This window comes from Tauraco erythrolophus, chromosome 8, assembly GCF_009769465.1.
Source record: "Tauraco erythrolophus isolate bTauEry1 chromosome 8, bTauEry1.pri, whole genome shotgun sequence".
Taxonomy (NCBI): Eukaryota; Metazoa; Chordata; class Aves; order Musophagiformes; family Musophagidae; genus Tauraco; species Tauraco erythrolophus.
The window spans coordinates 15,523,728-15,548,968 of NC_141472.1; the positions used below are offsets into that span (position 1 = coordinate 15,523,728).

The 25,241-nt window shown below is 49.5% G+C and overlaps 1 protein-coding gene across 1 annotated transcript in view; it reads right to left on the reverse strand.

The window, feature by feature from the left end:
- Window positions 1–25,241, reverse strand: part of NRP2 (neuropilin 2) — an 86,971-nt gene that overhangs the window by 21,150 nt on the left and 40,580 nt on the right. The window contains exons 8-13 of the mRNA XM_086615514.1: window positions 19,636–19,780; window positions 18,993–19,342; window positions 17,690–17,834; window positions 13,878–13,994; window positions 11,171–11,323; window positions 1,120–1,385 (exon numbers count right to left, since the gene is read on the reverse strand). Of these exons, the coding sequence (XP_086471640.1) occupies window positions 1,120–1,385; window positions 11,171–11,323; window positions 13,878–13,994; window positions 17,690–17,834; window positions 18,993–19,342; window positions 19,636–19,780 (1,176 nt within the window). The remainder of the gene's footprint in view (window positions 1–1,119; window positions 1,386–11,170; window positions 11,324–13,877; window positions 13,995–17,689; window positions 17,835–18,992; window positions 19,343–19,635; window positions 19,781–25,241) is intronic.

A 25,241-nucleotide genomic window follows, 5' to 3' on the forward strand; every position in this document is an offset into this window, starting at 1 on the left:
TATTTCACAAACCTACTCTCCCCATTTGAGGTGCCCCCTTTCTCTGGGGTGGCTGGGCAGCCCGATCCTATGCCTGCCTGCAAGGAGACCTCCCAGAAGGGCTGGGCGTCTGTCTGCACACAGGACAGAGCATCAGAGCTGCTGGTCCCAAGTGTGAGCCATCGACCCATGCAGGAGGCAACACTTTGGAGGGGTCAGTGGCCTGCGAGCAGCAGCTCCCCAGGTCAGGGTCAGGCTGGGAACCAGCCAGAGCAAGGCTCCCTGCAAGGGTGGTCGTCAAAATGCTGCCTCCAGCCTGCAAGTGAGCGTTTCCATCTGCTTCAGAGGGCGCTGGATGCTGCACTGATGCTCATTAACAAGTGACAACAGCAGCCCTGGCTCTCTGGATAATGGCGCGCTGCCTGGAAGGGCTAACCACGCCAAAGGCACTCCTGGAAGCAGCAGCCTCTCCGCAGGGTGCTGGCACGGCCGTGCCAGAGGGGCTCAGGCGGCTGTGATAAGCAGCGCAGCTCCCTCCAGCTTGTCCCTCCTCCTCCACTGGTCTCTTGACAGTGGCACTGGGCCTTGATCCCAGTTGCACCCAGCTCTCTGATCTGGTCTTAAGGTATCTGAGAAGCAGATTCACAAATGAACCCACATTCCCCCTTCCTTCCCCATGCCAGCACTTGCAGCTGAGGCTGGAGAAGGGCTGCTTGCTGCCTACCCTTAAGAGCTGGCTGTGCCCCCTCCCAGCTTCCCACTTCTCCTGGCTGCAGGGTTTGGGTTTGCTCCCTGGAGCTGTGCACCTGCCTCTGGTCAGACTATCTGATGACCATCAGTTGTTGGGAGGTGGGGAGAAAACATACAAAATAAAATAAAAAAAAAAAAAAAAGAAAATATTTGCAAAGTGGAAGATTTGAGGAATATAAAAGGCAACAGGCTGAACAAAGGCCCAAGTCTGTGCAGAAGACAGGCACTCTCTGAATAACAAATAGTGTCGTTTAGTTACTATAGTAACTTGAGAAACACAATGAAAACAGCCACATTCCCTAATGATGAATGGGCCCTGGCTCTGAAACACTGAAAGAAAGATGCTGGAGGTGCCTGCTCGGCCCAGCACACCTTCCCCGAGCATCTTACCCGGTACTCCATGTCGTAGCTCGGCAAGATGATGCGGCCTTCCCTCCACTCCTCGCCTTGGTCCTCTGCGATGACCCACAGCGCCTTGTGCTCCTGGCTGGCTTCCCGCCAGACCCGCAGCATCACCCCATTGCTGCCCCATGCCTGGTACTGGAAGACCATGCAGACTGCACTCCGGGGCAGATAGATGGTGGGGCTGATGAGCCGGGCTCGCTGGCCTTCCCGCCTTCTGCTGCTCTGCAGCTGCAGGTAATTCTTGCTGTTGTCTGTTCAAAGAGGAAAACACCATTATATTCTTTTCTGCGGCCGCTTGCAACAAGCGTCTCGCCTCCTACCAGGTGGCTTTGGCCACGCGGGGCAGGCTCTCATGCCCATGCCTGCAGGACTGGGGTCTCACACTGGTACCCTCCGCGCACGCAGCAAGCCGTGCCACTGCTGCGCCCTGTGCAGCCTGGGCAGGGCACGGAGGAGCACGCTTCCCTCATCAGCCGCTGCTGTCTGGTAGGAGACCAACAGCCAAAGCAGGAAGCGGTAAGCTGAAGATCGATGCAATTAGGAGAAGTTAAAGAGCAGTCATTGTCAGAAGAAGCGATGCCACGATAATGACGTTGGGGGGGTTGTGTTTACTCTGCTGGGAGCTTGCTCAGTGAACAAGTCTGAGGTGGGTTTTTCTAACTGTCGGTGCCGAAAACTCATCTTGGGATGGAGATCTCAAGCTGTGTTCATCCTGCCTCTTTTCATCCCCAGCGGTAAATACTCCACAATCAGGGTCTAGCTGACAATTTCATTTCGGGGATATGCACGACAAAATGAAAACCTGGTGCTCGGTTTTTCTGTAATGCAGCAAAACAGCCCCTGAAGCACAGCACAGAGGAAGGACGTCGTCCCAGTGAGTGAAGTATGCACAGGTGACAACCGGGTAGCTGCAAACTTGAAGGTAGCTGAAATGCTTACAGCAGGGGATTCACTTGCTTTAATACCACATTTTAATATTACATTGCTTTTTGTCAGTCCTCAGGGAGGAGATTTGGTACGTTTGATATCCCAGGAGAAGTTCAAGGCTGAGACTAGAATTGGAGATACTTGATCTGAATACCAACAGCAGCAAAAGCCCATGGATACAAATCCCTGGGCATGGCTGATTTGGTCTGGAATCAGTGGTTTTCAGCTCTCTCTGATGAGAAGCCTCCTCAAGGAGCTCCCCATTTGCAGCTTGGATGCCTGAAGTCCCTTAGCACAGACTGAAAGCCAAGCGTGTGGCTGATCTGATCCTCACCTTCCCCCTCCCATCATGACTCACGGCAGGACAGAGACCCTTGGCTTGCTCCAGCTGCAGTGCCTGCAGTGCATGGTGACACAGACAGACCAGTGACAGATACTGCTGTATTTTGCGTTCCACTCAACAGAGGGATGAACACGCTTGCTCTTGCTACAGAGTGGGCACTGGTGCTTCATGCCAGCACTGCGAGTCCTCCTGCAGCCCAGCGGGGTTACCTCTGCCCCAGGATCACACCTGAAGGTCTGTTGCGTCCCTTCCCTTGACAGGCAAAGCTCTGAGCAGCAGCCTGCCTCCTGCTTGCCCTGCTCCCTCTGTGGCTTCAGTGCCCACAACAATGGCAGAAGAGCAGCGTCTGCACTGAGAATGTTTGCAAAGTGCACCCAAAACATCTCCAAAACTTAAATCAGAGAGACTGGAACCTAGAGCCCAGTTCCCAAGCATCGAAAGACAGGTCCCACCTAGAAAACGGCAGCTGACCTCGCTGCTACAATCTGGTGACATCCCAGCTTAAGGGAGATGTATCAGTGGTTGCACAGCCACTGGCCCTGCCGCAAGTTTGTCACTGCCAGAGAGCTGGGCTGAAACCAACCTCTGTGAGCTACACAGCTTTCTAAAATAAATTTAGGACAAGACAGCAGAAAGATTTGCCGTCACTCTACTCCTGGGATGTACGATCAAAATATTGCAAAAGCGTGTCCACTCCATATGAACTTTCGTTGATGTTGCTGCGTGAAGGACGAATCTGTCCCTGATCGGCCACATAAAGAAGGAGTGACATTTTCCAGCAATATTTTCCAGCACCTATGAAATGTACTTGGGCCACTTGGCACTTTATGCCAACAAATAGTAGCAGAAAAAAAGATGAAAGCATGTTTGCCCACTCCTGCTTGAGTGAATCACTTGAAAAAGTACCATGCCGTTCCCTAATGGAAGAGTGATCTTGTGATTTACCTCAGAGTGGTAGTGGTGGTGGAGGAGATGTGGGAGATAAACAAGTGGATGAAGAAAAAAGAACAAGCTGTACTCCATGCCTAAGGAGCAATAAGGCATAATAAGTCATCAAGGTCTCCCAAATTAAAATCCTCTTTCTGTAATTCACTACAAGCCTCTTCAAAGGAAAAAGCAACAACAACAAGAAAAAAGCAGCAACAACGAACAAGGTGGAAGAGCAAATCAGACTATGATCATACAATTATCTCACAGCTGAAATGGTCTCACAGGCAAATCCTTAGTGAAAGCACCAGTCAGGCTCACGAAAGATCAAATCCAGATCCTCAGAGTTCAAGGCTGACTTATGGTGCCTTTAGGCAGCCTGACTGAGTGCAAGGATTTGAGCAACCCTTGGATCCACCCAAAGCCCACAGCCACCCTTGGATCCACCCAAAGCCTGCAGCTGACCACAGGGGACTACGTGAATTGTGCAGCTAGACACCCTCCACGATCCGCATCCCTCCCTGGGAGCCGGTGCTACTCAGCATTGCTGCCTCTGCTGCTTCAGCGAAAGAGCCCGTGTGCCTCCGAGTCACATTCCTCCCACCAGGGATGACACCGACCTCCGATTTGTTGCCATTCCTATCAGGCTGTGAAACCAAAGAAACTCCTGAATCGCATCCAAAAACAATGCCCCCCTGTGTGGTTACATAGGCTCTTTCAGCACTGCGGGAGCCCTCCCAAGCCCTGCATCTTCTGTGCTCCCTGCCCAGCGCTTGCTGGGGCCCCCAGAGCTCTCCAGGACCTGCTGGCAATCCCAAGGGCTGCAGGGAGGCTCAGTCTTTGGGTGAAGAACCCAGCTGCTCCCCTGCAAGTGGCAGCATGTTTGGGTACCATGCACTCCTGCTCCTGGTAGCAGGAGCTTCTGGAATGAAGAGCGGAGTGCAAGCAGACACAACTTTCTGTGTGATTTGAAGATGAAAAGGTTGGATCACTCTAATGGCTAGTTGGACCTTCTGAAAAGCCCCGCGAATATGCTGTGATTGACTGAACAAGGGCACTGTGGCGTTAATTGTTGGAACAGTGTGTGGGAGCCCAGTGGTTCCAGTAGTCGCTCTGTTTGATACAGTAAATGGAAGCCTTTGGCACAGAAAGCACCTGAAAGGCTGATTTCCCCTGCTAAAACACTTGAAGGGAGCCTTGCAACGATGAGCTGATCAATTCTTCCAGGATCAGAAATGCATTTTAATCTCTTTCCCAGAACTTTGCTTTGCAGCCTCTATTCCAGCTAACACAGCAGCTACATCCCCCACTGAAATGGCACTGGTAGATCAAAGTGCTGGCTCAAAAAACGCAGGACAAACCTGCTCAGGCATTTTAACCTACTGCTGTTTTTGCAACCGATGCTACGGCATAAATCTCACGGAAGATTTATGGGATCATCTGGATGTAGGGGAGCCAGAGGAGTGTGAACACGCAACCATCCCCAGCCAAACGACGGCAGTCACTTGTATGTTCACGGCAGTGAGTCCCGGATAAATCACCAGCCGGGCCCTGCAAACAAACCATCTGGCCAACGCAGTTTCCTCTTGGCGTGCCTGTCCCCTCCTGCTAGCAAGCCATCTGAGAGGACATTAGGGGCAGCAGGGGATGAAGCCTCGCGGTTCGGGTCAGGCTGCAAGCACGAGCCACGGCAGCTGCCCCCTCTGCAAGGTCAGCCTGCCTGTACTTGGGTCTTGCACGTCTCACCCCCTCTCCCAAGAAAACCACCTTCCCTCATTGGTCTCAGCAGCACATCTGGAGGTTTTCCAGCAATACATGTCAGGCAGGATGTACACAAGCAATTACCAAGATTTCAGATTCCCTCCGCATTTCCTCCTCACTGGATATCGTTGAGTTACAGCTGCTGCTCCTACGCAGGACCCACGCTGAACTGCCTTCACTTACGTCCCTCCAAAGGTCACCGCGCTCTTCTTCATCACAGAGCTTGTTTCACAGTGTGTTCTAGTGGCAGCGCTGCAGCCCACCAGCAGCCACCTCTTGTCTGCCAAATCCCATAGGTGACATCTCTGCTCCGGGCCCTGCCCACTGCCTGCACAGCCCCAAATGCCACCTCTGACCATGCCATGCCAGGGCTGAGGAGACGCCCCAGCAGGGTAAGATCCTGCCGTCCTTTTGGGATGTGTGCGCTTGAGGCTGCATTGGCCCTTGCCTTTCCTGGAGAGCAGATCAGCTCAGGTCCCCTCACGACTGCAGGGTGCTCTGGTAGCAGGGGGGTGTCAGCTGCATGAATATGCAGATTGAAAATGGATGGTTATTATATTTTTAATTTTTTTTTTTGAAAATCATGCAAATTGACCTCAAAAGGCTGACACCGTAATTTCAGTGACAGGCTTCTCCTCAACGACAGACTTTCATTTACGAGCGGAAATCAATCCTCTGTTAAACTAATATTTATATTAACTAGATCACTGTGTCTGCTGGAAAATCCCCTCAATTTTGATTATGTGTTAATTAGCCTGCCAAGTCCTTGCCATTTCAGTCTCTAAATCAGTCCATGAAAAGGCATAAAACCCCACACCTGTCCAGAACCAAGCCCCTCCGCCTGCTCTCCGGAGCCTTTCTAATGGACGGCCCATTACATCCTCTCTCTTAATTAAGCCTCACGTCCTCAACAGCGCGGCGTAATTGTGAGTCCCGCTGCCTCCCCCGGGGAGCGCGGGGAGGGCACGGTGTCCCTGACAAACCAAATGCCAATTAGAGCCTGACATTTATGCTAAGTGAGCTGCTTGCCACCGCGCAGCATCCACCGCCAGCCTGGCAGGCACCCGGCATGCCCCTACATGAAAGGGTGTGCGCAGACCCACCCGCGCCCAGCATCTGTGCACGCACAATTAAAGGCATCAACCTGCACGTGGTGGCTTGCTCGCGCGCGCGTCCTTTGCCGAACAGGGCCCTGTGACTCACAGGCTGAGCTGCGTCAGTGCTGCGAAGCGAGGGAGTGATGCACCCGCTGAGATTTGAGAGACGGCGTCTTGCTTTCCAGAGAGCGTTCCAGCACGGTTTTACAGACAGTGTGTGCCGCTGGGTTTTGGGTCCAAAAAGTGACTAAGGACTCAGAGAGGCGAGCACCAAAGAACAGGTGAGCCCCAGAGGAATGGTTTCTTCTCCTCTGTCTCCAGCCCAGCCCGAGCAAGCGAGAGCTTTGCTGGCAACGCAGGGATGGATCGACGCTCTGATCCTTCTCTTAGGAAAGACAGTGTGGGCCTGGGGATGGCCACAGCCTGGCCTTAGCCCACGGCCAAGGCACTTGCACAGCCTGGCAAACCTCCCGTGATGTGAGTGCCGGGGCGTCCCAGCTCTACCATGCTGCGGGCAGCCAAGGCATGAATGACCGTTTAGGGTTTGTTGTCCTTACTGTGTGAACGAGGGTCAGGAGAGCCGCGTACAGCCTCGCTGAGAGGCAATCTGCACCATGCATGGGGGGAGTGAGGAGAGACATAGCTGGGTATGTAGTCTCCTTCCCACAGCGTGCAGCTGCTCACTCGTTGCACAGAAGCGCTTGACTTTCACACCACCCCACATGCAAAACTCCCTTCTACTTCAAAGGGGGCAGGGTTGACTCTAGAGGTCAAAATGTGTCCCCAGGGCACAAGCCCTGAGAGTAAGTCACATGAGACTAAGTGCAGACCCAGTTCAGTCCAGCCCTGCTCCATTAACACCATGAAAACCTTTCCGCTGGTTTGGACAGAGCAGGATCAAGGCCTTCAGTCAGAAGTTCTCATGGATTGCAGGAAAAATATGAAACTTTCCCTTTTAAACATCCCATGGGAAAAACACAGGAATGGTAAAGGGTCACCACCAGCTTAAAAACAGCTCAACATTTGTTTTCCTTAAAAAATAAAGCTCTTACGAAACTTCAGAGCACTACAAACATTCCTCCACTGGAAACGCTTTGAAACAAATAAACCTTTCCCTGCAGCGCCTGCAACCCGTACGAGCAGCATTCCTGACCCTCAAAGCCAGTGAGGCCACAGCCCACAACAGAAGCTCTCGGTGGGTTTTTGCAGCCCAGCCCAAGAGCTATGCAGTCGGGAGAGCTGCAAGGTTAAAATCGCTTCCTTTTCTGCGTGCGTGTACAGCTGCCAACATCTGAACAACACGGGGCTCACAATGCTGCCGAGGCTCTGAATGAGAAGCAGCGCATGGTAGGGGCACAGACCTCCCAGCGCTCTTCTAGGACCACATAGTATTTACTTAATGATGGCAAGAAAAAGAAAAGGGGAAAAAAATGGGCAAAACACACAAATTGTAGGTTTTCAGTGCTGGCTTATTAGCGTAGCATCACTGTGAACAACGCAACTGCACCTACCAGCTAAGGATACAACCCAGGATCTTTACACCCTTTGGGATCAAAGATGGTGAAGAGCTGAGGTGCCCAACTTACTAACCCAGATTTATTTTCAGGTCTTAAGACCTCTTGTCTCGACATCAATGGCACATTGCCATTGCGTGCGGCCGGAGGAGAGATGAAACTTCATTGAAACCTGAACTTGTTGCTCCTCGAAGCTTGCTAGGTGCAGCTGAAGGGAATCTTTCTAAGGATAGAAAGCATCTGAAAATCCATAGAGGGAAAAATCCTGGCAGTCTCTCATGGGGGCACGGAAAAGGGAGCAACAGTATTTTTACGCTTGCAAAGGGCAGGGTAACAGCTAGAATGATGCTGGGTTTCTGCTGAGCTGGGCACTTTGGGTCCACTTTCACCAACGGGGTCCCCAGACGTGTAACAGGAGCCTGCGAGAGAGGACGTGGAGCTAATCCATGGTGCGAAGAGCCCAAGGAACACAGGGCTAAAAAAAGAAATGCAGAGCTGCCTGAAAGAGTATCTTGGAAATAAAAATAGTGGAATGAGAGCAGTGGGTGTCTTGTCAGTCTCGAGAAGAAGTTCTCCGCGCCAAAGACAAGGAGGAATTGCATGCAGTGCATAAAATGAAATCGGGAGATATCTGAGGAATTCAGGCCTGTCTCTCAGCAGACTTTTCTAATCAAGTGCCTCACAGAGGATATTTCACCATGGTCATTTCCTTCCCCCTCTCTCTCTCATGTAGACTGAGCCAGGGCTCCTCCTTTCATTATTATTTTTTTCCTTTTTAATTTTAATTTTTGTTTTGCCATTTTTCAGAAGAAATAGAAACACATCCCACATGGATCTTAAAGGCACAGTGCATTGCCTTACTACCATGGAGCAGCCACGGCCCCCAGCCAGGGCCAGCACCTTTAAATCAGAGTAAATTGGGCTCCAGCGGCTTTGAGTTCCCGTCAGCTTTTGCCCTGCCCCTAAACCAAGCACAGCTGCTCTCCTTCACCCAACTGCTCACCCTGGGGTGGGGAATTCACAAGAAAAGACCACCCTGAACAAGGGCTTTTCATTCCTCGCTCCCTGGAGTCTGAGGATGAATTTTCTAAGCAGAAACAAAGTGCTGGAGGGAGTGCGAGGGAAAGGCAGGGGAAGAACGGAGGAGTGAGAACCAAACAATGCTTCGATTCTGTCCCTGCCGAGGGGCTGGCATCGCCTCTTTTTCATGTTTCTCGAGTTGCTTTCAAAAGCTGCGCGGAGAGGAAAAAAGCAAATAGTTGTTTCTTTTTCTGTCGTGTCTTCTTAATTTCTAAGAGCAGGACCAAAGCAAGGCGAGGCAAGGCAGCAACGCCGTCGCACGCCGGCCCCTCTGCAGCCCTGCGCTGTGCTGCGTGGGCAAGGCAGTGGCCCGGCTGCCGGGAGAGCATGTCCCTGCCCGACCCAGCCAGGAGGCTGATCCCATGGCAGTGCCAACAACCATCCCTCAGCCTGTGCCTTGTACCTGCTGCTGATTTCCTCCACTGCCGTGGGCAAGTCACTTCGACACCCTGGAGCTGCTGCCTCCTGCCCTTCCTCTGCCCGTACAGCCCGTGACTCGCCAGGCAGGGCGCGAGCGCTTGCCTTGCACCCGGCGGTGCTTTGGTGCCTGGCCCTGCACAGCACTGTAAGGGAGAGCTCTCCACGCTGGCTCATAACCAGATCACCGAACTCAGCAGGAAAACACCCTCCGGGCTGCAGTGACGAGGTTTTGCAATTCATAACTAACTAAGAAAGAGAAGAAAGGGTAGGATAAGGGTGAAACTAGAATTGCGTGCTGAGCTGTGTGAGGCAGCACCAGCCTCTCCCGGGCTGTGCACGCATACACACATGTGTGCGCACATACAATGGAGTCTTCTAAGTAACTATGGCCAACCAATTGTAGGGAGACTCGGGGGAGAGGAAATGAAATGAAAAATTGAGTCTGAGTTATAAAAATAAGTAATTTTTATCCTACTTGCAGGAGGCTTATATTAATTAAACATTATTACAGCAAATGAGATGGGGAGGGTTATTAAGTCTGGGGCTGGATGTAAGTGTTCTCTCCTGTTGCCTGAGGCTCCACTGAGCTCCAGATATTAATCTTCTAAAGCACTCAAATGCTGAAGAGATAAACACTTGAAATATGAAAATGTTTTTCTCCGTAGCAGACACTGTGACCTATGTCACGCCAAAGAATTTGTCAGATGTCCATATAGGCTGTGCTTACAGCATTACTGCGTCTCTTAGAAAAATGCCAAGCACCTCAGGAGCTGAAGAGAGAAATGATGTGTGCATTTGTGTGGGGGTGATTTGTGTGTGGAGATGTAGCAGATTCTCCTCTTCCCATATGTTTCTGGAATACATATTTTCCTCTTTAGCACTGCCTACCAGGTGTTGGCTTCACGGCTTTCCAACTGGCTGGCGGCACTGCCAATCTGGCCAGCGCCTCTGCCAGGTGGCTAACAGGTTCACACGCATGTTTGCATCTCGAGACTCAACCTTACTGAGGGAAGGGCGGGGAGGAGCCCACAGCATTCACGGCTCCCTGGGCGCATGGCATGCAGACACTGGAGTCACTGGGCATCAGGGCAGAGCTGAGCCAGGTAAGATCAGCCAGCTCTCCCTCGGGGAGCCTTGAGTTCCTTAAACAATGACTGACAGTAAAGAGAAGTGATGTTATGGTGACATAATCTACTGTTATAAGGAAATTGGCAAATGTTTTTTGTGCCACCCATGCCACAAAGTCAATGAGGGCAAGGAAAGGGCACTAGTCCCGGGGCGAGTTCCAAGATGTGAAGCTGAAGAACTTGATGTATCAACCACACTGCCAGAGGCAGGCTCCCTTCCAACCCATGCCAGCACATCTTAGTGAAGTCCTCCATAAATTAGGCTCCGCCACACTCATGCAAATCTTCTGCTTCCAAAGCACAGAAGAGAAAAAGAGCAAAAGTCAAACAGCAAGAAGCTGGCATATTTCTGCATTCTTAGGGCTTAGCTCATCTTTCATTTGGAGTAGGCTGAAATCCAGCCTATGCAAGCCCAGAGTGCAGAATAGCTGAAGACTATAGGCAATTCGAGCAACATATGGGAGGAAGAAATTCATCTCTAACAAAAGAGGAAATGCATTCTGGGGGAAAAGCATTGGGTCCTACAGGCGACATTTGGATCAGGATGTGGAACAAAGCCCGGACTAAGCTACACAGTCACAGGGGATTCAAAGCCCAATGTCCAATTCAAGGCTACCTCAAGAGGTCAGTTAGTATAATTCAGTACCAGTGGTCATCGTTCTATAAAGAGGTCATGAACCATAAAGCAAAGCATCTGAAAGCTTCTGCAAAAGAAAATGTTCAGCTCTGCACAGCGTTCACAACTCTTGATAGCTGTGCAATAATCAGTCATACTGTTCACACAGAGAAAGCCCCATCAGCTCCCTCTTCCCTGCTTTGGTATGATATTAACCATCTTACCAGGCACAGTCTCAGGGCTTGGTTCAGAGTTGCCAATCCAAGTTCTTGCAGGCTGAAAAGACCACGTATAACCCGTTGCCAAGTCGTGTGACCAACCACAGAGGTCTTCAGGGAGATCAAAGTTGCAGTTGAAGTTCGCAGGGAGACGGAAATCTTATAAAGAGAAATAGAAGCAAAATAAAGTTGGATTAAAACATGACCTACCCATGAAGGTTGCTATTAAAAAACAACCCAAAACTAAAATAGCTGAGAAGCCATAAATACTGAAGAAAGCATGAAATCTCACTCACACTGATGCTTTTAACCTATCTCACATTTCGTCAGCTCCAGGGATCAGCCTTAAGTTCTGCATCATCAAAATGCTCACACCATGTCCTGCAGCTAATCCACCAAACTAAGCAAATATAAAAGCAAGTACCAAATGCTTCCAGACTCTAATCAGCACCTTCTCTTCATGCCCTAGAGCAGTCAAATATTAAATGCCTTCTTAAATGTCAGGGAAGAGTGCTTCCTGAGTGCCCTGTGCTCATCAGTTCCTGCTCTGGCTCCAAAAGGAGAATCTCAAGTGCTCCAGAAACCCAGCTTCTGAGTGACAGATCTAGCCACTTGCACCAGACGGGAGCTGTCTGTCAACGTGGCAAGCTGTCACTCACCACTTCCTACCTTCCTGTGGAAATGCTACCAGGGGAAACATGGGGCCACCATGAGATCAAGCTTTTGGATTCTGAACGAAAGGAACAAGCCTCTATTTCTAGCTCCGCTATGGACTCACCACATGGTCTTTGGGCGAGTAATTTAACTTTCATCTGTGAAACAGGAGCAGAGCTAATTCCCCTGTGTCAACAGCTTCAAAAGCTCTGGAGAGCCTTCCTGCAGAGACAGGTCTGTGGGCAGGAGGGCACATGCCAGGGGCTGCATGTAGCAGCGAGGCAGCTGCTGGCTCCTTTGGTCGGGGAAGCAGCCATACGGCACGGAGGCTGCAGAAATGGTCTGAGACCGTCCCAAGCACTCAGCGGACACATACGTCAGAGCCCAATTATAGGCTGGGTTTTTCCTGAGCAAAGAGGAAGTTTTAAATCACAGTGTTCACAAAGTGAGCGATAGCCAGAAGGAGGTGAGTGACTCAAGCGATGGGCATCAGGGGAACTTTGCTGCGAGGGGCAGAGGACTTTCTTTACATGCTCTCACTTAGAAATGAAACAATGCAGATCATGGATCCTTTTATTCCAATCTAATCTCATACCCTGGAGAGCAGCATTGTTTCTGTTTGGCTGTTATAAATCTCATTGTCCAGAGAAACACAGTCATTGTTTATGGAGTATGAGAACGAAAATTGTTGCTAAATCTGAGGGAAGCTATCGGGGAGGCTGGTTCCATGCTCCATGGCATACTCCGCTCACTCTTTTGCCCTGGACTGCACCCAGGAATCGTGTTGTTGCAGAGACTATTACTGGCCTAAATTTCCTCTCAGCAGCTTCCCAAGTGCCTCAACGGTAGCAGGGTTGCACAGGCTTATCACTGAGGCAAAGCAATGCGAATCAGGCCCTTTGAGCTACTTCTGCAACTTGCATTTCCAGAACTGAACTACAGCAGAATCCCGATGGGAGGTGTGAAAAAGTCAATTAATGTTCTTTTTTTAATTTATTTATTTTAAAACCCATTAATTTTTTCTCTGGGACTGGAAGCTGAAGTGACAGAAGTCCTAAGAGCTATCTCAAAAGACAGTTTTTCCTCATGAGATTTCTCGTTGAAATTCTTGTGTAAATGCCCCAGCCCCAGTGCTGAGGCCCAGGCTCTGCTGTCGTGCCCAGGGGTGTGCATCTCCTGCACACTGCACTGTACGACTAACCCTGCTCAGCTCTGCCATGCCTTCTCCCCTTAATCCAGATATTTCACAAGCTTTAGATGCTCACATCCCCCTTGCAAGGAGCAGAAGAATATGACATCTGCTTTTACAGGTAGGGATCTGAGGCAGAGAAGATTAGTGCCCCCCAGAACTGGCTCTAACAAGCACAGCATGTAGTCTAAACTAACACCAGCCTCTTCTATAGTCAGAAGACATAGGCGAGTGCCACAGATACCAAACCATTCCCTGCACATCTGACAGCCATCTAAGACTGCGGGAGATGTGCTCCTGCCTGGCGTTAGTGTTCCCTCTCTCTGCTGCCTGCACAAGGAGCCCAGACTGTCCTAAATTTTAAGCAGCTGATATTAGGGAAGATGATCTTTAACAGATAGGTGTTCAGGACATCAGCCTTCTCTACATGTCGTGATTTACTCCTGCAGTTGTGACCTCTGCAAAGGGAGCCCTATGTACCAGGCAGTCTGAACCTCTCTCCTGAATCACCTTCCGAATTTATGACACCCAGCCAAGGGGATCTGGAAGGGAGGTGGCTCTAAACAGGGCACTAAGTGAGTTTCTTCAGGTCATGTAAGGAAGCTGGGAGTGCAGCTCTTCAAGTCTCGTACCCTAGGGACTGAATTAGCTGCTATCTCTTGCTCTTGCATCCTTTCTTGATATAACTTATCAGATTTTGGCAGGTTTTGTTTGTTGTTTTTTTTTCAATCTTGGGCTATCACTAATAATATTACCCTAAGCTTTCCAGGAATCGGCCCCATTTATAGGAGCTAATGGGAAGATAAGGCTATTTGCTTAGCTCCTAACCTATCATTTATTGACATAAAGATGTGCTGCTCTGATACATACCCTCCTCTTCTCCACAGCTGTCACCACACTCGGTTGCCTCTTCATCAGTTGGGTATGGGGTGGTGGTCTCTTCGCTCTTCAGAGTGGGAACCAGTGTCTCTGCAGTGGGCTTTACATCTGAAAAAAATGGAGCAGAGACACTATTTGCAATAGACAGTACAAAAAGCCCAGGTAGGAGGAAACAAAGCCGAAAAATCTTTTTCTCATGATCTTATAATGGCAGGAAGAGATAGAACAGGAATACCATGAAATTTCCACGTGCTACAAATGTCAGCATGGTTTGAACTTCAAGTGAACTGGCTGTTTCCATACGGGATTTCCTTTGATTTAGAGTTCCCATTGGACAAGGCTCTCCTCTAGACATACATGCTACTTTTTCTCTTAATTTTTTCATCTACACTGGTGTTGGCAATCTGCTTAGCTGTTATTATTGGATAAGAGAGATCACAGGCAGAACATCTTTTTCTTTCATAAAGGCTTATGATGTTAAAAAACCACACACAACATTCTCACCAATTCTGTCAATTTATAAAGCAAGTCACTCAAACCCACAAATGACATAACCTCAAATGGACCCAGAGGATCCCCTAGCACACTCTGGCTCACTGCAGAAAGCATCTGGTTTCACACTCCAGGCTTCTGACTACGCTTTCAAAGGGTCTCCGTCCAATTTCCCTCTCTCCAACATGGCCCGTGTGAAACAACCTCCGAGCAGGTGTCTGGGGAAATTTAAGCAAGAAAGGGAAGGATATTAAGATCAACAGTAAACGACATTACGTTCCAGCAGTCTCTCCTTTTACGGGTGTGTTAACTGGAGTACAGCAGGCTTGATTCTTTCCGCTTTTAAAAAGAGGCTGCTTTGCTCAGTTATGCGTGATTGTGTTTCTTTGTCGGCACCCTTCAGGATATCATTTAATAAAGCCAGAGGCAGGAGGAAATGGCTAAATACATTGAATATTTTCCATAGGTTCCTTTCTGTCTTTTTATTTTCCTGTTATTAAACATGTTGCACATAAACTCTCAGGGTCTTTTCACTTTTTTTTTTCCCCCCCAGTGGCTGTCTGTTGTTCAGGGTAAAATACCAAATAACCTCAAAGTCTTTTAATTTGTAAGTTCAAATTTGTTACAACCCCATAAAACTCCAAATGCAACCAAGAAGCAAATTGCAAGCAGCCAGGCACAGAAAAATGTCATAAAAAAGAAAAGAAAAAAAAAAGCAGCAGGTGAAGGCAACATATCAAAAGCTGCAAGTTATTTAGAGCTGGTACATTTTTTCAGGTTGTTGTTCTTGTATATTGAGATTTACAGCTGAAATGTGACAATGTGGAAGGACCTTGAAAGCCAAGTCTCACGCGGGACACAGATGTTGAGCGGATGTAAATCAACGGTGTTGCATTGCCCTGGACAAGCTGCAGAAATGTATCTTGAAAAATCAGTTACCATGGCAGAGCTGCGACATGATGGTTACAAGAGATAATGAAAATAGCAGGGAGGACAACGTGATGTTTGAAATGGAAAGTGAAAAAGAGAGGTCTTGCTTGCTCGCTTTCTCTCTCCCTGGCCCAGCAAGTGTCTGTGCAACTGGTGGTAACTGCTGATCAAAATGCAAAGTCACTGAGCAATTGAAACCAGATGTTTGGGACTTCAAAGGAGAAAAAAACAGCTGCAAGTGAACATTCATCAATCTCTGCTCTTCAGAGGAAAAATTCTGGCAGGTCTTTGAAAGAAGCCAATTGCTGACTGCCTGCTTCCCAATTTTTGAGCTACTAGCCAACTAGTTTGTAAGCCCAGTTGCTGTTAAGTTACCTGTTTGACTCAGTAATTAAGATGTTTGCTGCTGATAAGAAATACAAAGAGCTGGGCAGGGTGCACATAGGCTTTGGCCCTCACTTGGAAATATTTTCAATCAGCTTGTTTTAATCCCTCTCTTAATCTTGTTCCCAGGCAAGTGCAATTGGGTTTTCACACCCACTTCTGTAATGTGCCTGGGTCCTCCCATCAAAGAAGGGCTGTATCTTGGCGTTGTCAAGGACTGCTGCATGTAGCCAGCCTGGATTTAGCATGCAGATAACGCCATGGGCTATCTCCGCTCTCCAGGTTGCATCAGGGATATAAATGCTTTTTATAACATGGTGAATCCACAAGATTACAAGCCCTGCTCTGATTACAAAGCTGAATGCTTGTAGATCAATAAAGCTATGAATATTTATGACCTGGCAGTTGAGTTTTAAACATTACAATGTGCAAATGATTAGACAGTCACACTGGGAAATGACCATAAAGCACCCTGCCTGGAAAAAACAAGGGCTGTTGCTGTTGATATTGAAACTCAACGTGGACATGGCTGTAAAAAAAAAAAAAAAAAAGGACCAAAAATAGCACAAGAAGTTGAGGAACCAACTCTTGTTCTCTAATTTGGAGGGGCTGACATGTATACGGTTGGAGGTCTTGTGTGACTGCCTCCCTTTGCAGCAGTGATGCAGCGCTGTGATGCACCAGCCAGAAACAGTCTGCCGAGATCTGTCAGCTGGAGATTCCTGGGAGCTGCCAGAAGTCACGATGCGGGAGCTGCCCGACCACTTCTGCATGGAGCTTCAGCTCCTGCTGCTTGCATGAAAGCCACGGTGCCTGCTTCTCCTACAACAATGATGTTGATCTAATCTTGATGTAAAGTTTAGATCACTTACAATGGATTCCCAGTCCAAGGGGAGATTTGCCATTGACTTCAAAGGTGATAAATTATCATTATTATTTGTGTGTACTTGTGTTCTGTGATTTGCTGTTAAGTGTTTGTAATGCATTTCACTGCACGTCACAGGTTGGAAAAAAGCTTTGTGTCTTTTAAGCTTCCTATAATGTGAATTCTTACAAGAAAATGCCTTCTACAGATGTGTTTATAAAATGGAAATCATACCTCTTTATCACTGACATCTGGACACCAGATTCAGATTTAAGCACACTATTAAAAACTAAAATAGATTAAAAAAAGGAACAACTAGCCCCTGGCACTGAAAAGCTAGCGTCAGACACAACGAGTTCTTGGGTGCATTTTTGGCTTTTGGGGATGAAGCTATGGAGCAATCAATGACCATCAAGCCTCAGAAGAGTCAGAGGCACAACCTCTACTGATCCCAATGAGTATGTTAGACCATTTTCACCTCTATATTAAAAGTAATGGTGGCTGCAAGGCATACCACTTGTGAAAAACAGGTGAGCAAAAGTGAACAAACTTCCCTGGTCTTAGGGATGTTGTAGAGATGTCATAGAGTTAAATTCCCAACCTTGTCTGCAAAAAGATGTCCACATGAGGTTTAATGAGAGAGGAACAGTTGTTTTTACAGCAAAACCTCATTGTGGCAGCTCAAGATACCTCTAGTGGTCACTGTACTCCTCTTCTGCACCTCTGCTTCTCTTCCTACCTTTTGTTTTATCCATTTGGATTAAAAAGCCCAAATGTAGTTGAACATGGAGGGTGAGAAAGCCTGACAACATCCAGATAAAAGATCTGAAAGGAGGCAGAAGGGAGTTGGGGACAAATTCCACATGGGGCTCAGTGAAAAAGCTTGGATTGGGATCCAAACATTGCTGCTACATCCTGCACCAAGGCCAGTTCTTTTTAAGGTGCAAATAAAAAGACAGGCTCGGGCCACACTGCAGACCCTGTCTTCATGGCTGCAGTCTGCCAGCAATGGTATAGCCCTGAGGTGGGACAGCAGGGAAAGAAAGAACCTTACACTTGCACCTTGCTGGTTTAGCACCCACCACGGCCCTGAGCCAGTGGAGCCAGTGGGCAGAGGCGCCGCGGCTCCTACCTGTCCAGTCGCAGCCCAGCACCTCCAGGCGCATTCCTATTCCTGCTGGGGACCACCTCTCTGGGTGCACTCGGATATATTGGGCAGGAACAGGGTCAAACCTTCGGACTTCTGGGATATCGTAGTGGATGTTGCCTTCAAAAAGCTAGAGAGAGAGAAAGAAAGGCAAGTGATGTGTGCATCCCACATGCTCTCCACCAGACTTGATAATTTGGGTCTGGCAGGACATGTCCAACTCCAGGCCACCAAGTCCAGCTGAGCAGAAATTGGGCTGCTTCTCCTCAGTTTCAAGAGGACCAGACAGGCTGTTTCTAAGAAACTTGCACAATCTCTCTTGGCCTCTGTGCTATATACAGGGGTCAGATTCTGATCCAAGCCACACAGGGGAAGCCCGGGGAACATCCGCTAACTTCACATATAAATAAGATCAGATTTGTCCTTTGGCAAATAAAGAAGCTACTGCATGTTCTAGGGTAGTGCAAATGCTCAGTTTTCCTCCCAGTCCAAGTACTGCTGCTTTTCAGCTTACGTGCATGAACTCAAGTCTGTGGGGAATAAATAGAGGGCTATAGATAGCATCAGACCTTCTAAGACTCATTTATAGTATCAGGAAAAACTAAAACTTACCCAGATTTTCAGAGGCAGATGAGTTTGCATAAAAACAGAACAGGCAGTAGCAGAGAATTCAGTTATTCCTTAAGCTCCCTGACACTCCCATAGCACTAAACATAAAGATTATGGGGAACTAGAGCGATATGGGATAAACATGGGGAATTTCAGGGTCACATCAGTGTGGCAAAAGGGACTTCACATATAGCAAATTTCCCAAAGAGAAGTTGTGATTCATCTTCCAAAAGTGCAAGTCACAACAACACCACCTTTCCTCTTAAAACATGTAATTATTTTGTGTCAAACATCATTGAACATACCATTGTGTGGTCTCTGACCTGCAGGAGCTGGGAGGATCAGAAGGTGATGTCCACATCTCCAGGCCTGGTCCACAATCAGAAATGAAGGGAAAACCCTGGGACAAGGTGGAACCTACACCCTCTAGGGTGTAGTGGAGGGTGTCCCTGCCCATGGCAGGGGGGTTGGAACTAGATGATCTTTAAGGTCCCTTCCAACCCTAACCATTCTATGATTCTGTATAGCTTAGGAGCAGGACCAGGAGACATAGCCTGGCATTTCATGGTGACAACCAAAAGTCACAAGGTCTCTGTGGAGAAAGAAAGCTAATTTCCCATGAGGCAGACTGAAGACCACAGAAACATCTCATTATGCAGCCATGCCAGGCAGTGCCTACCTTGGCTTGCATTGTTTTGGGGTCCTGGATGAAGTCCCAGTCCTTTCCGTTCATGCTGTAGGCCACCTTAAACTTCTTCACGAAGGAGCGGGACTCGGTGGTGGTCACACTGTCCCCTCCACGAGCCCCCTGGATAATGACGCCTTTGATGTTCTTCGGGACGCCCAGATCTACCTGCAGCCATTCCTCCCCGGGCTGGGCTTGGGGGATGCGAGGGAACCAGCCCAAGCGGCTGCTCACCAGGCGGGCCATGCTGGGAGACCAGTCATAGCCTCTGATGGAAGATGCTGAGATCTGTGAGTCAGGGATCAGGCCAGAAAGCATTCCCAGCAAGTTGGAGCAGGGCGAATCTGTAGGGAAGGAAAGGGCATGAACAGCTAAGGTAGTTGAAGGGAGTGCTCTTGGCTTTCCCCGCAGGTTTAAGCTCTGGGCACTAAACCAACACTGGCACTGGGCACTTCCCCCTTGCCTCCTGGACCTGGGTGCCTGTCCCTCCAAGTGCATCCCTTGGGATGGGTGCCTCCATGCTGCTCACAGTGTCACCACTCCCACCCCAAGCAGTCATGACAGCTGTCAGGGACAGCACCCCGGAACAGGCTGTCAGAGGGACAGAGAGGAGGGCTGAGGCGGAAGGGACCCTCACCTGTGATGCGGCAGCCATACAGCTCCAGCCTCAGGGCGATGCCGTTGTGCCAGCTCTGAGGACGGATGCGCACGAAGCGAGTGAGCACCGGGCTGTGGATCTTGTTGAGAACAACTTCTGTGGCATCCTCGTTGGCCTGAAATGTCTGCAAGGCAGAGGGGGCACAAATATGGTTACATCCTCTCCAGGCAGAAAGAAATAACCAGATCAGCAGTTGAAATAATCTCAGTAGGGAAAACTGAGGGGAGGTTTTCTGGGCAGGGTAAGCACCCAGGGGCAGGCAGGGAAGAGCTGAGCCGCTGGCAGGACAGCATGGTGGATGGACTCGCCCATCAGGCAGGAGATCCAGGAGCTTGCTGCCCCACTGCCTCTCACGACACCTCGAGGCACCTCTGACTATCGGGTCACAGCTGCTTCAAGCTTTGCCCCCAAACCTAGAGCCGCTCCAACGCAAAAGGCTGGATGTCCTCAAATGCTGCACGAGATCTTGCCATCCCTTTGTGGGTAAACGGGCTGACATCCTGACATGTCCTCACACCGAGCTGCACTGGAAAACATCGTGTGCGAGTAGTGGCACGAGCAGGGAGGATGCTGCCTCTGCCTGGGGTGACAATCTGCCAACCCAGCCAGCCCCTTTTTCCTGCCTCTCCAGCGCACACGCAGCCCGCCACACAGAGACAGCTTTTCGGAGGAGTTTATGATCCGACATGATACGAAAAGACTGCTGCCTTACCAGATGGCCATAATCAATAACTACCAGATGGACGTTAGATCCACCCCTCCTTTCCATTATTTTACAGACTGGACCAGAACTGGATGCTTGTGTTTGTGTTTCAGGCTGCAGAGCCATAGCAAAGAAGAAAAGGGGGAAAAGAGGAAATACCCAACCTGAGGGTCATTTTCAACTGTTTCTCTGCCCCCAGCATAAAGCACTAGAGCTCACAGACTGAGACTGCAGGCATTGCCTGCTTTCTCTCCAAGCACTGAAGCTCTCAGGACAGAGCTAGAGCATCCTTCGATCTCAGTCAGGATTCGCATCTGCACTGAGATGTTGGCTGGGCTCTTCTGCAGGCTCCTACCCTGCATATGCCGTGCTAAGCACAGGAGCTCCCGCTAAGTGTACCTCAGAGAGAAGCAGAGGGCACTTGCAGAGAGGGACAGCGGCTGTTGGCAGCACCAGCACCAGCTCTGGGCTGCCCTGCCCATCAGCACCTGGCCTGGGATGGTGGCACTCCTGCCAGGGCAGGGAGCAGCCACCCCCCCAAGGGCCTTGGCTACAAACCTGGCTGGTAATTGGGATTTGGGGTTGATGATGTGAACTTGAGCAGAAACGCTAATCTGGAGAATATATATCATGCTGCTACCGTTTAGCAACACAGCATGGTTTATGTGTTTTTAATATCCTATTTTAGCCTGTCTGACCCCGCTTCCCATCCTCTTCCTTGCTCAGCAGACACCAAATACCGTTTTTTCCAGCAGGAGGGCTATAAGAAGAGTGGTTACTGTGAAACACTCTCCAGGCATGTGTGTGTGTGTGTCTTGTAAACCTATGGGAACATATACACACACAGAGGCTGAAAGGATACATTTCCACACCACAGCAAAGCCTCCAGCTTTATGTCAACACAGAAGCTGACACACAACACCTTACCTCTAAACCTAACACCGGAGGACAGGAAATGTTTATCTGAGCCAGTGCAACTATTTTAGCACGAGAAGCAGCACGTCAGGTCAGCCCAAAGGCCCCTCTGTCCCAAGGGGCGGCTCCTGATGGTGGCCCCAGCAGATGCCCGGGTGCAGCAAGCCCGGGGGAGTCTTCTCCTGGCAACCTCTCTTCACTTCCCACAATCAGCAGTTCGAAGACTTCAGGAGCCAAAGGTTGCATATGAACCAGCATATTTAACAGTCACTGATGAGGTTTGCTGCTCTTTTTGGTTTAACATATTTCCAGTTTTGTTCTTTTTTAGCTCACTTCGCACATACGAGCATCAGGGGCCAGAATCCAAATTTACACCAGCGTCATTTGTTGCTGACTTCTGCAAAGTCAAGCTTGACAGAAAGCAGAAGCAGAACTGAACCCAAAAACTTTATCACTACCTCATGCATTGCTGAAAGCATCTCTTGCAGGACCTTAGTCCCAACCACCTGCTCCCAAGGAGAGCAAGCTCAATTCTGCTTTAGATTTGGGGCCCAGTAATTTCCTCAGGCTAGATCATATTCAACAAGTGCTGTACCTCTGAATCGGGGCCCTAACACTCTGACTGCCAGTTTATGAGGGCAGACACGGCACCTGACTTTTCAGACCTAGCATCAGCCACATTGGCAGGATCTGTCACAGTGAATCTTGTTTCTGAAAAGCCCCAACAGATCATAGTGAGCCTTTGCTTTGCACCCCGTTCAGCACAGCAGAAAGGGGCCATTTCCAGAGGGCAGGTGCTCAGTGCTGCTGTTAGAGAAGTGGGGTCCCCCCACGTGCCTGGCCTTTCAGCCTCCTTCCCAAGCGGAAATGCACCGTGAGCCCACAGGTCTCGACGCTGCTGACCAGGCTCTGATCCTGAGCGCTGGTTTCTCTGCACTGAAAATGCCGACCCCAGAGCCTGAGTGCAGCACGGAGAGAGTCCCATTGACTTGAACAGGCTCTACATCCTGCCTCGAATTAGCACTCACGGCATGGGAAGAACTAGCAGGAAAATGTGTGAAATTGGGAGCGCCAAGAAAGCAAAGATTTCTTCCCCCTTACCAAAATAGAACATTGCCATTCCTCCCATCCTCTCTGCTTCCCATCCCACTCAGCGCATATTTTGAGCCAAGTCTTCGAACGGTGTAAATCAACATATCGCCATCGAAGTATAAGAAGTCACAGTAATATACACCAGCAGAAAAAAAAATCCCTGGCTGTGATCTAGGGAGATAGATAGATACACTCTCAGCAGAGAGCACGCATGCGCATGCACACGCACTCACGCTGAAGGGTGACGGAGCCAGAAGACGAATGGGAAAACCATTAACAAATTAAAAGCACCTTCCAAGAAGCAGTCAAGGGAACTCATTTTCACTGCTGCATCAAAAAGCTGCCCGTCCCCTCCCCATATACTTTATGTTTACTTCCGTTTTAGTGCAGTCGGCAGGTCTACATCTAAAATTAAATTGATAATCAATGAGAGCTGACCTGCTTAATTAATTTGCTGCAGAAAGCAAGTAGTGGGAGATGATGTCTAGGCTAGAGGAGGATTGGACAAGTTTTCCACATGCACACACATGCAGGCTCCACACCAACACTTACAAGTCGTATTTCTGACCCGTTGGAATGGCCACAAGGTGATGGGGGGACTTCTGAAGCTGCATTAGTTCCAGTGGGTATGGGAATTGTGCCAACAGCAGTTCGGAGTGAAGGACAGGGAGACAAAAAGCGCCGTGAAGTCGACGAGGCAGCGAGTCGGGGGGGGCAGGCGACTCTCCCGCTTTATTTATTGTGCTGCTTGGCCACTACGCAATTTCTTGGGGAGCTAAAGAAAGCGGCTGGGAGAGGCAGAGGAGAAGGCCAAGGATGGCAGCAGTCCTGCCTTTGTCCATATGTATGTGTCTCTCTGGACCCACTAGATTTACTGCAGGATTATGTTACTCCTGGGGAGACAGAGCCCTGGAACAGAGCATGCTAACAGGATTAGGGCTTCAGGATTTAGACAGAGAAGCATGAAGGAGAAAAGTAGGGGAGATTATTCCCCTTGTCAGATAGGGAAGGCATAAAATGGGGCATGTTTGATGGTGGGAGGATTCTGGCTTGAGTAGAGGGTGGATAGTTCTGGATTTATTAAATCTAGGAACAAGAAGGTAAAAGAAAAATGATACTTGGCAACACTCAATGAAGCACAGCCGCCTGGGCAAGGCACAGTGTGCTGGCCTGGGCTTGCCAGCGCTGTGTCTTTGAGAGGCTCCACTCAGATCCAGGAGTCGCCAGGGACATAAGAAGTGGCACTCTGTTAGCCTGTAACAGGCCCAGAAGTACAAAGCTGCAGCCTTGCTAGGAAAGCCAGAGCTGTAATTGTCCCCTGGTACTGCACCAAGGCTGAATGTGCGGGCTGCCTTTTCCAAAGCCCGATGTCTTTGTCCTGCCTGTGAAAGCAGCAGAAGCAGGAGAGAACCTGGGCATGCTTCTGGGCAAACCCTGTGCACCACGATGTCTCTGTGCAGAAGCACTTGTGGCCTTCTGGCTGATCATGCAAGCTTTTACTGAGTTTTCCAAATAAAGAAGCTACAGGACTGAAAGCTTTTCTCTCCCTCTCCAGGTGAATGAACAGAGGAGACCTCATTAAGAAATCAAAGGACAGAGGAATGCTCCTAAGGGAAGGCACAAGGGTCTCCAAAGAGTCAACCTCAATATGCCCTGCCAGCACCAATCACCTCTGACGTCCCCAGCTCCATGCACAGCTCAGATATTCGGCTCTTTGCAGCAATTCAACCAGCCTTCTTGCATCCACCTGAAATACCACCCAGGAAGGTTAACTGATAACAAGCACAAAGCCGTCAAAATACGCAGGAAATGGAAAATGCACATCAGCTGGATCTTCCTGCCACTTCTTATTCATTATCATCTACATGTTCTCAAAGCAAATGTTTCAGCTGCATTCTCCCATTTTGCACACAGAGCAATGGATGCAGCGAGAGCACCCATCACTGTCCCAATGCACCCCAAATCCTGAAAACCCATCCTGTCCCCCAGTCCCTTGCCACACTAGATGATCCCCATGAGCTGGTCTCCGCAGTTACTGAGACAGAGCAGCTCAGACCACACAGGAGCTGGAACCTGAGACCCTACAAAGAAGGAAGTGGATCAGAATGGATGAGCACTTTGTTTTTTGTTAAAATCCTCATAGTTGAATCTGTCCAAAGAAAATGGCCAAAACCAAAAGGTCAAATCCTGCCAGGTGCTCTTTTCCTTCCTTGGGTTCAAGAATGAGTTGTTGTTTTCTAAAGACATTTGCAAACCACGAGATAAGATCTTGGCACGAACATCAGGGTCAGTGACTGGAAGATAACCTCCCGGACCCTCAACCCCAGAGGACACAGAGGGAGCTGCAACAGGGAGGGCAAGAGCCAGAACAATCTTTCTAGGGCAGGGGTTGTGTGGACCTGTCCCATGGGTACATGCTGGTGGGTACTAAGGGGTGAGTGTGGGGCAACATGTGGTGGTGGCTGCTCTCCTCCCCATCTCCCCTTTCAGGAGGTACATAGGAACACAGCTCTGCACCTTCGGCCAGGCAGCTGGGTTAGCCTCTCCCCCTGGTCCCATGCCCCAGGCAAGGACAGAGCATCATCCCCTGGGACATCTGGGTGTGCTAGGCTGGGCTTTGTGTGGAGCGGGCTGCCAGGCAGGGGAAAGCCTAGCAGGGTTGTGGTAGGAAGGGGAAGGTGTGAGTGTGGGGCTCCTCTCCTGCCAGCTGCAGACCTGCTGCTGCTTTCCCGCTGCCTCCCCACCCCAGAAATGCAGCAGCACTCAGCACGGAAACAGCCCAGCCAGCCCTGTCTGCTGCGAGCACGTATTAATCTTGTTTTCCTCTGCTTCATCCTGCCTTTCCCGTTTCCCTCGCTGTGAGTGCCAGTGGCTG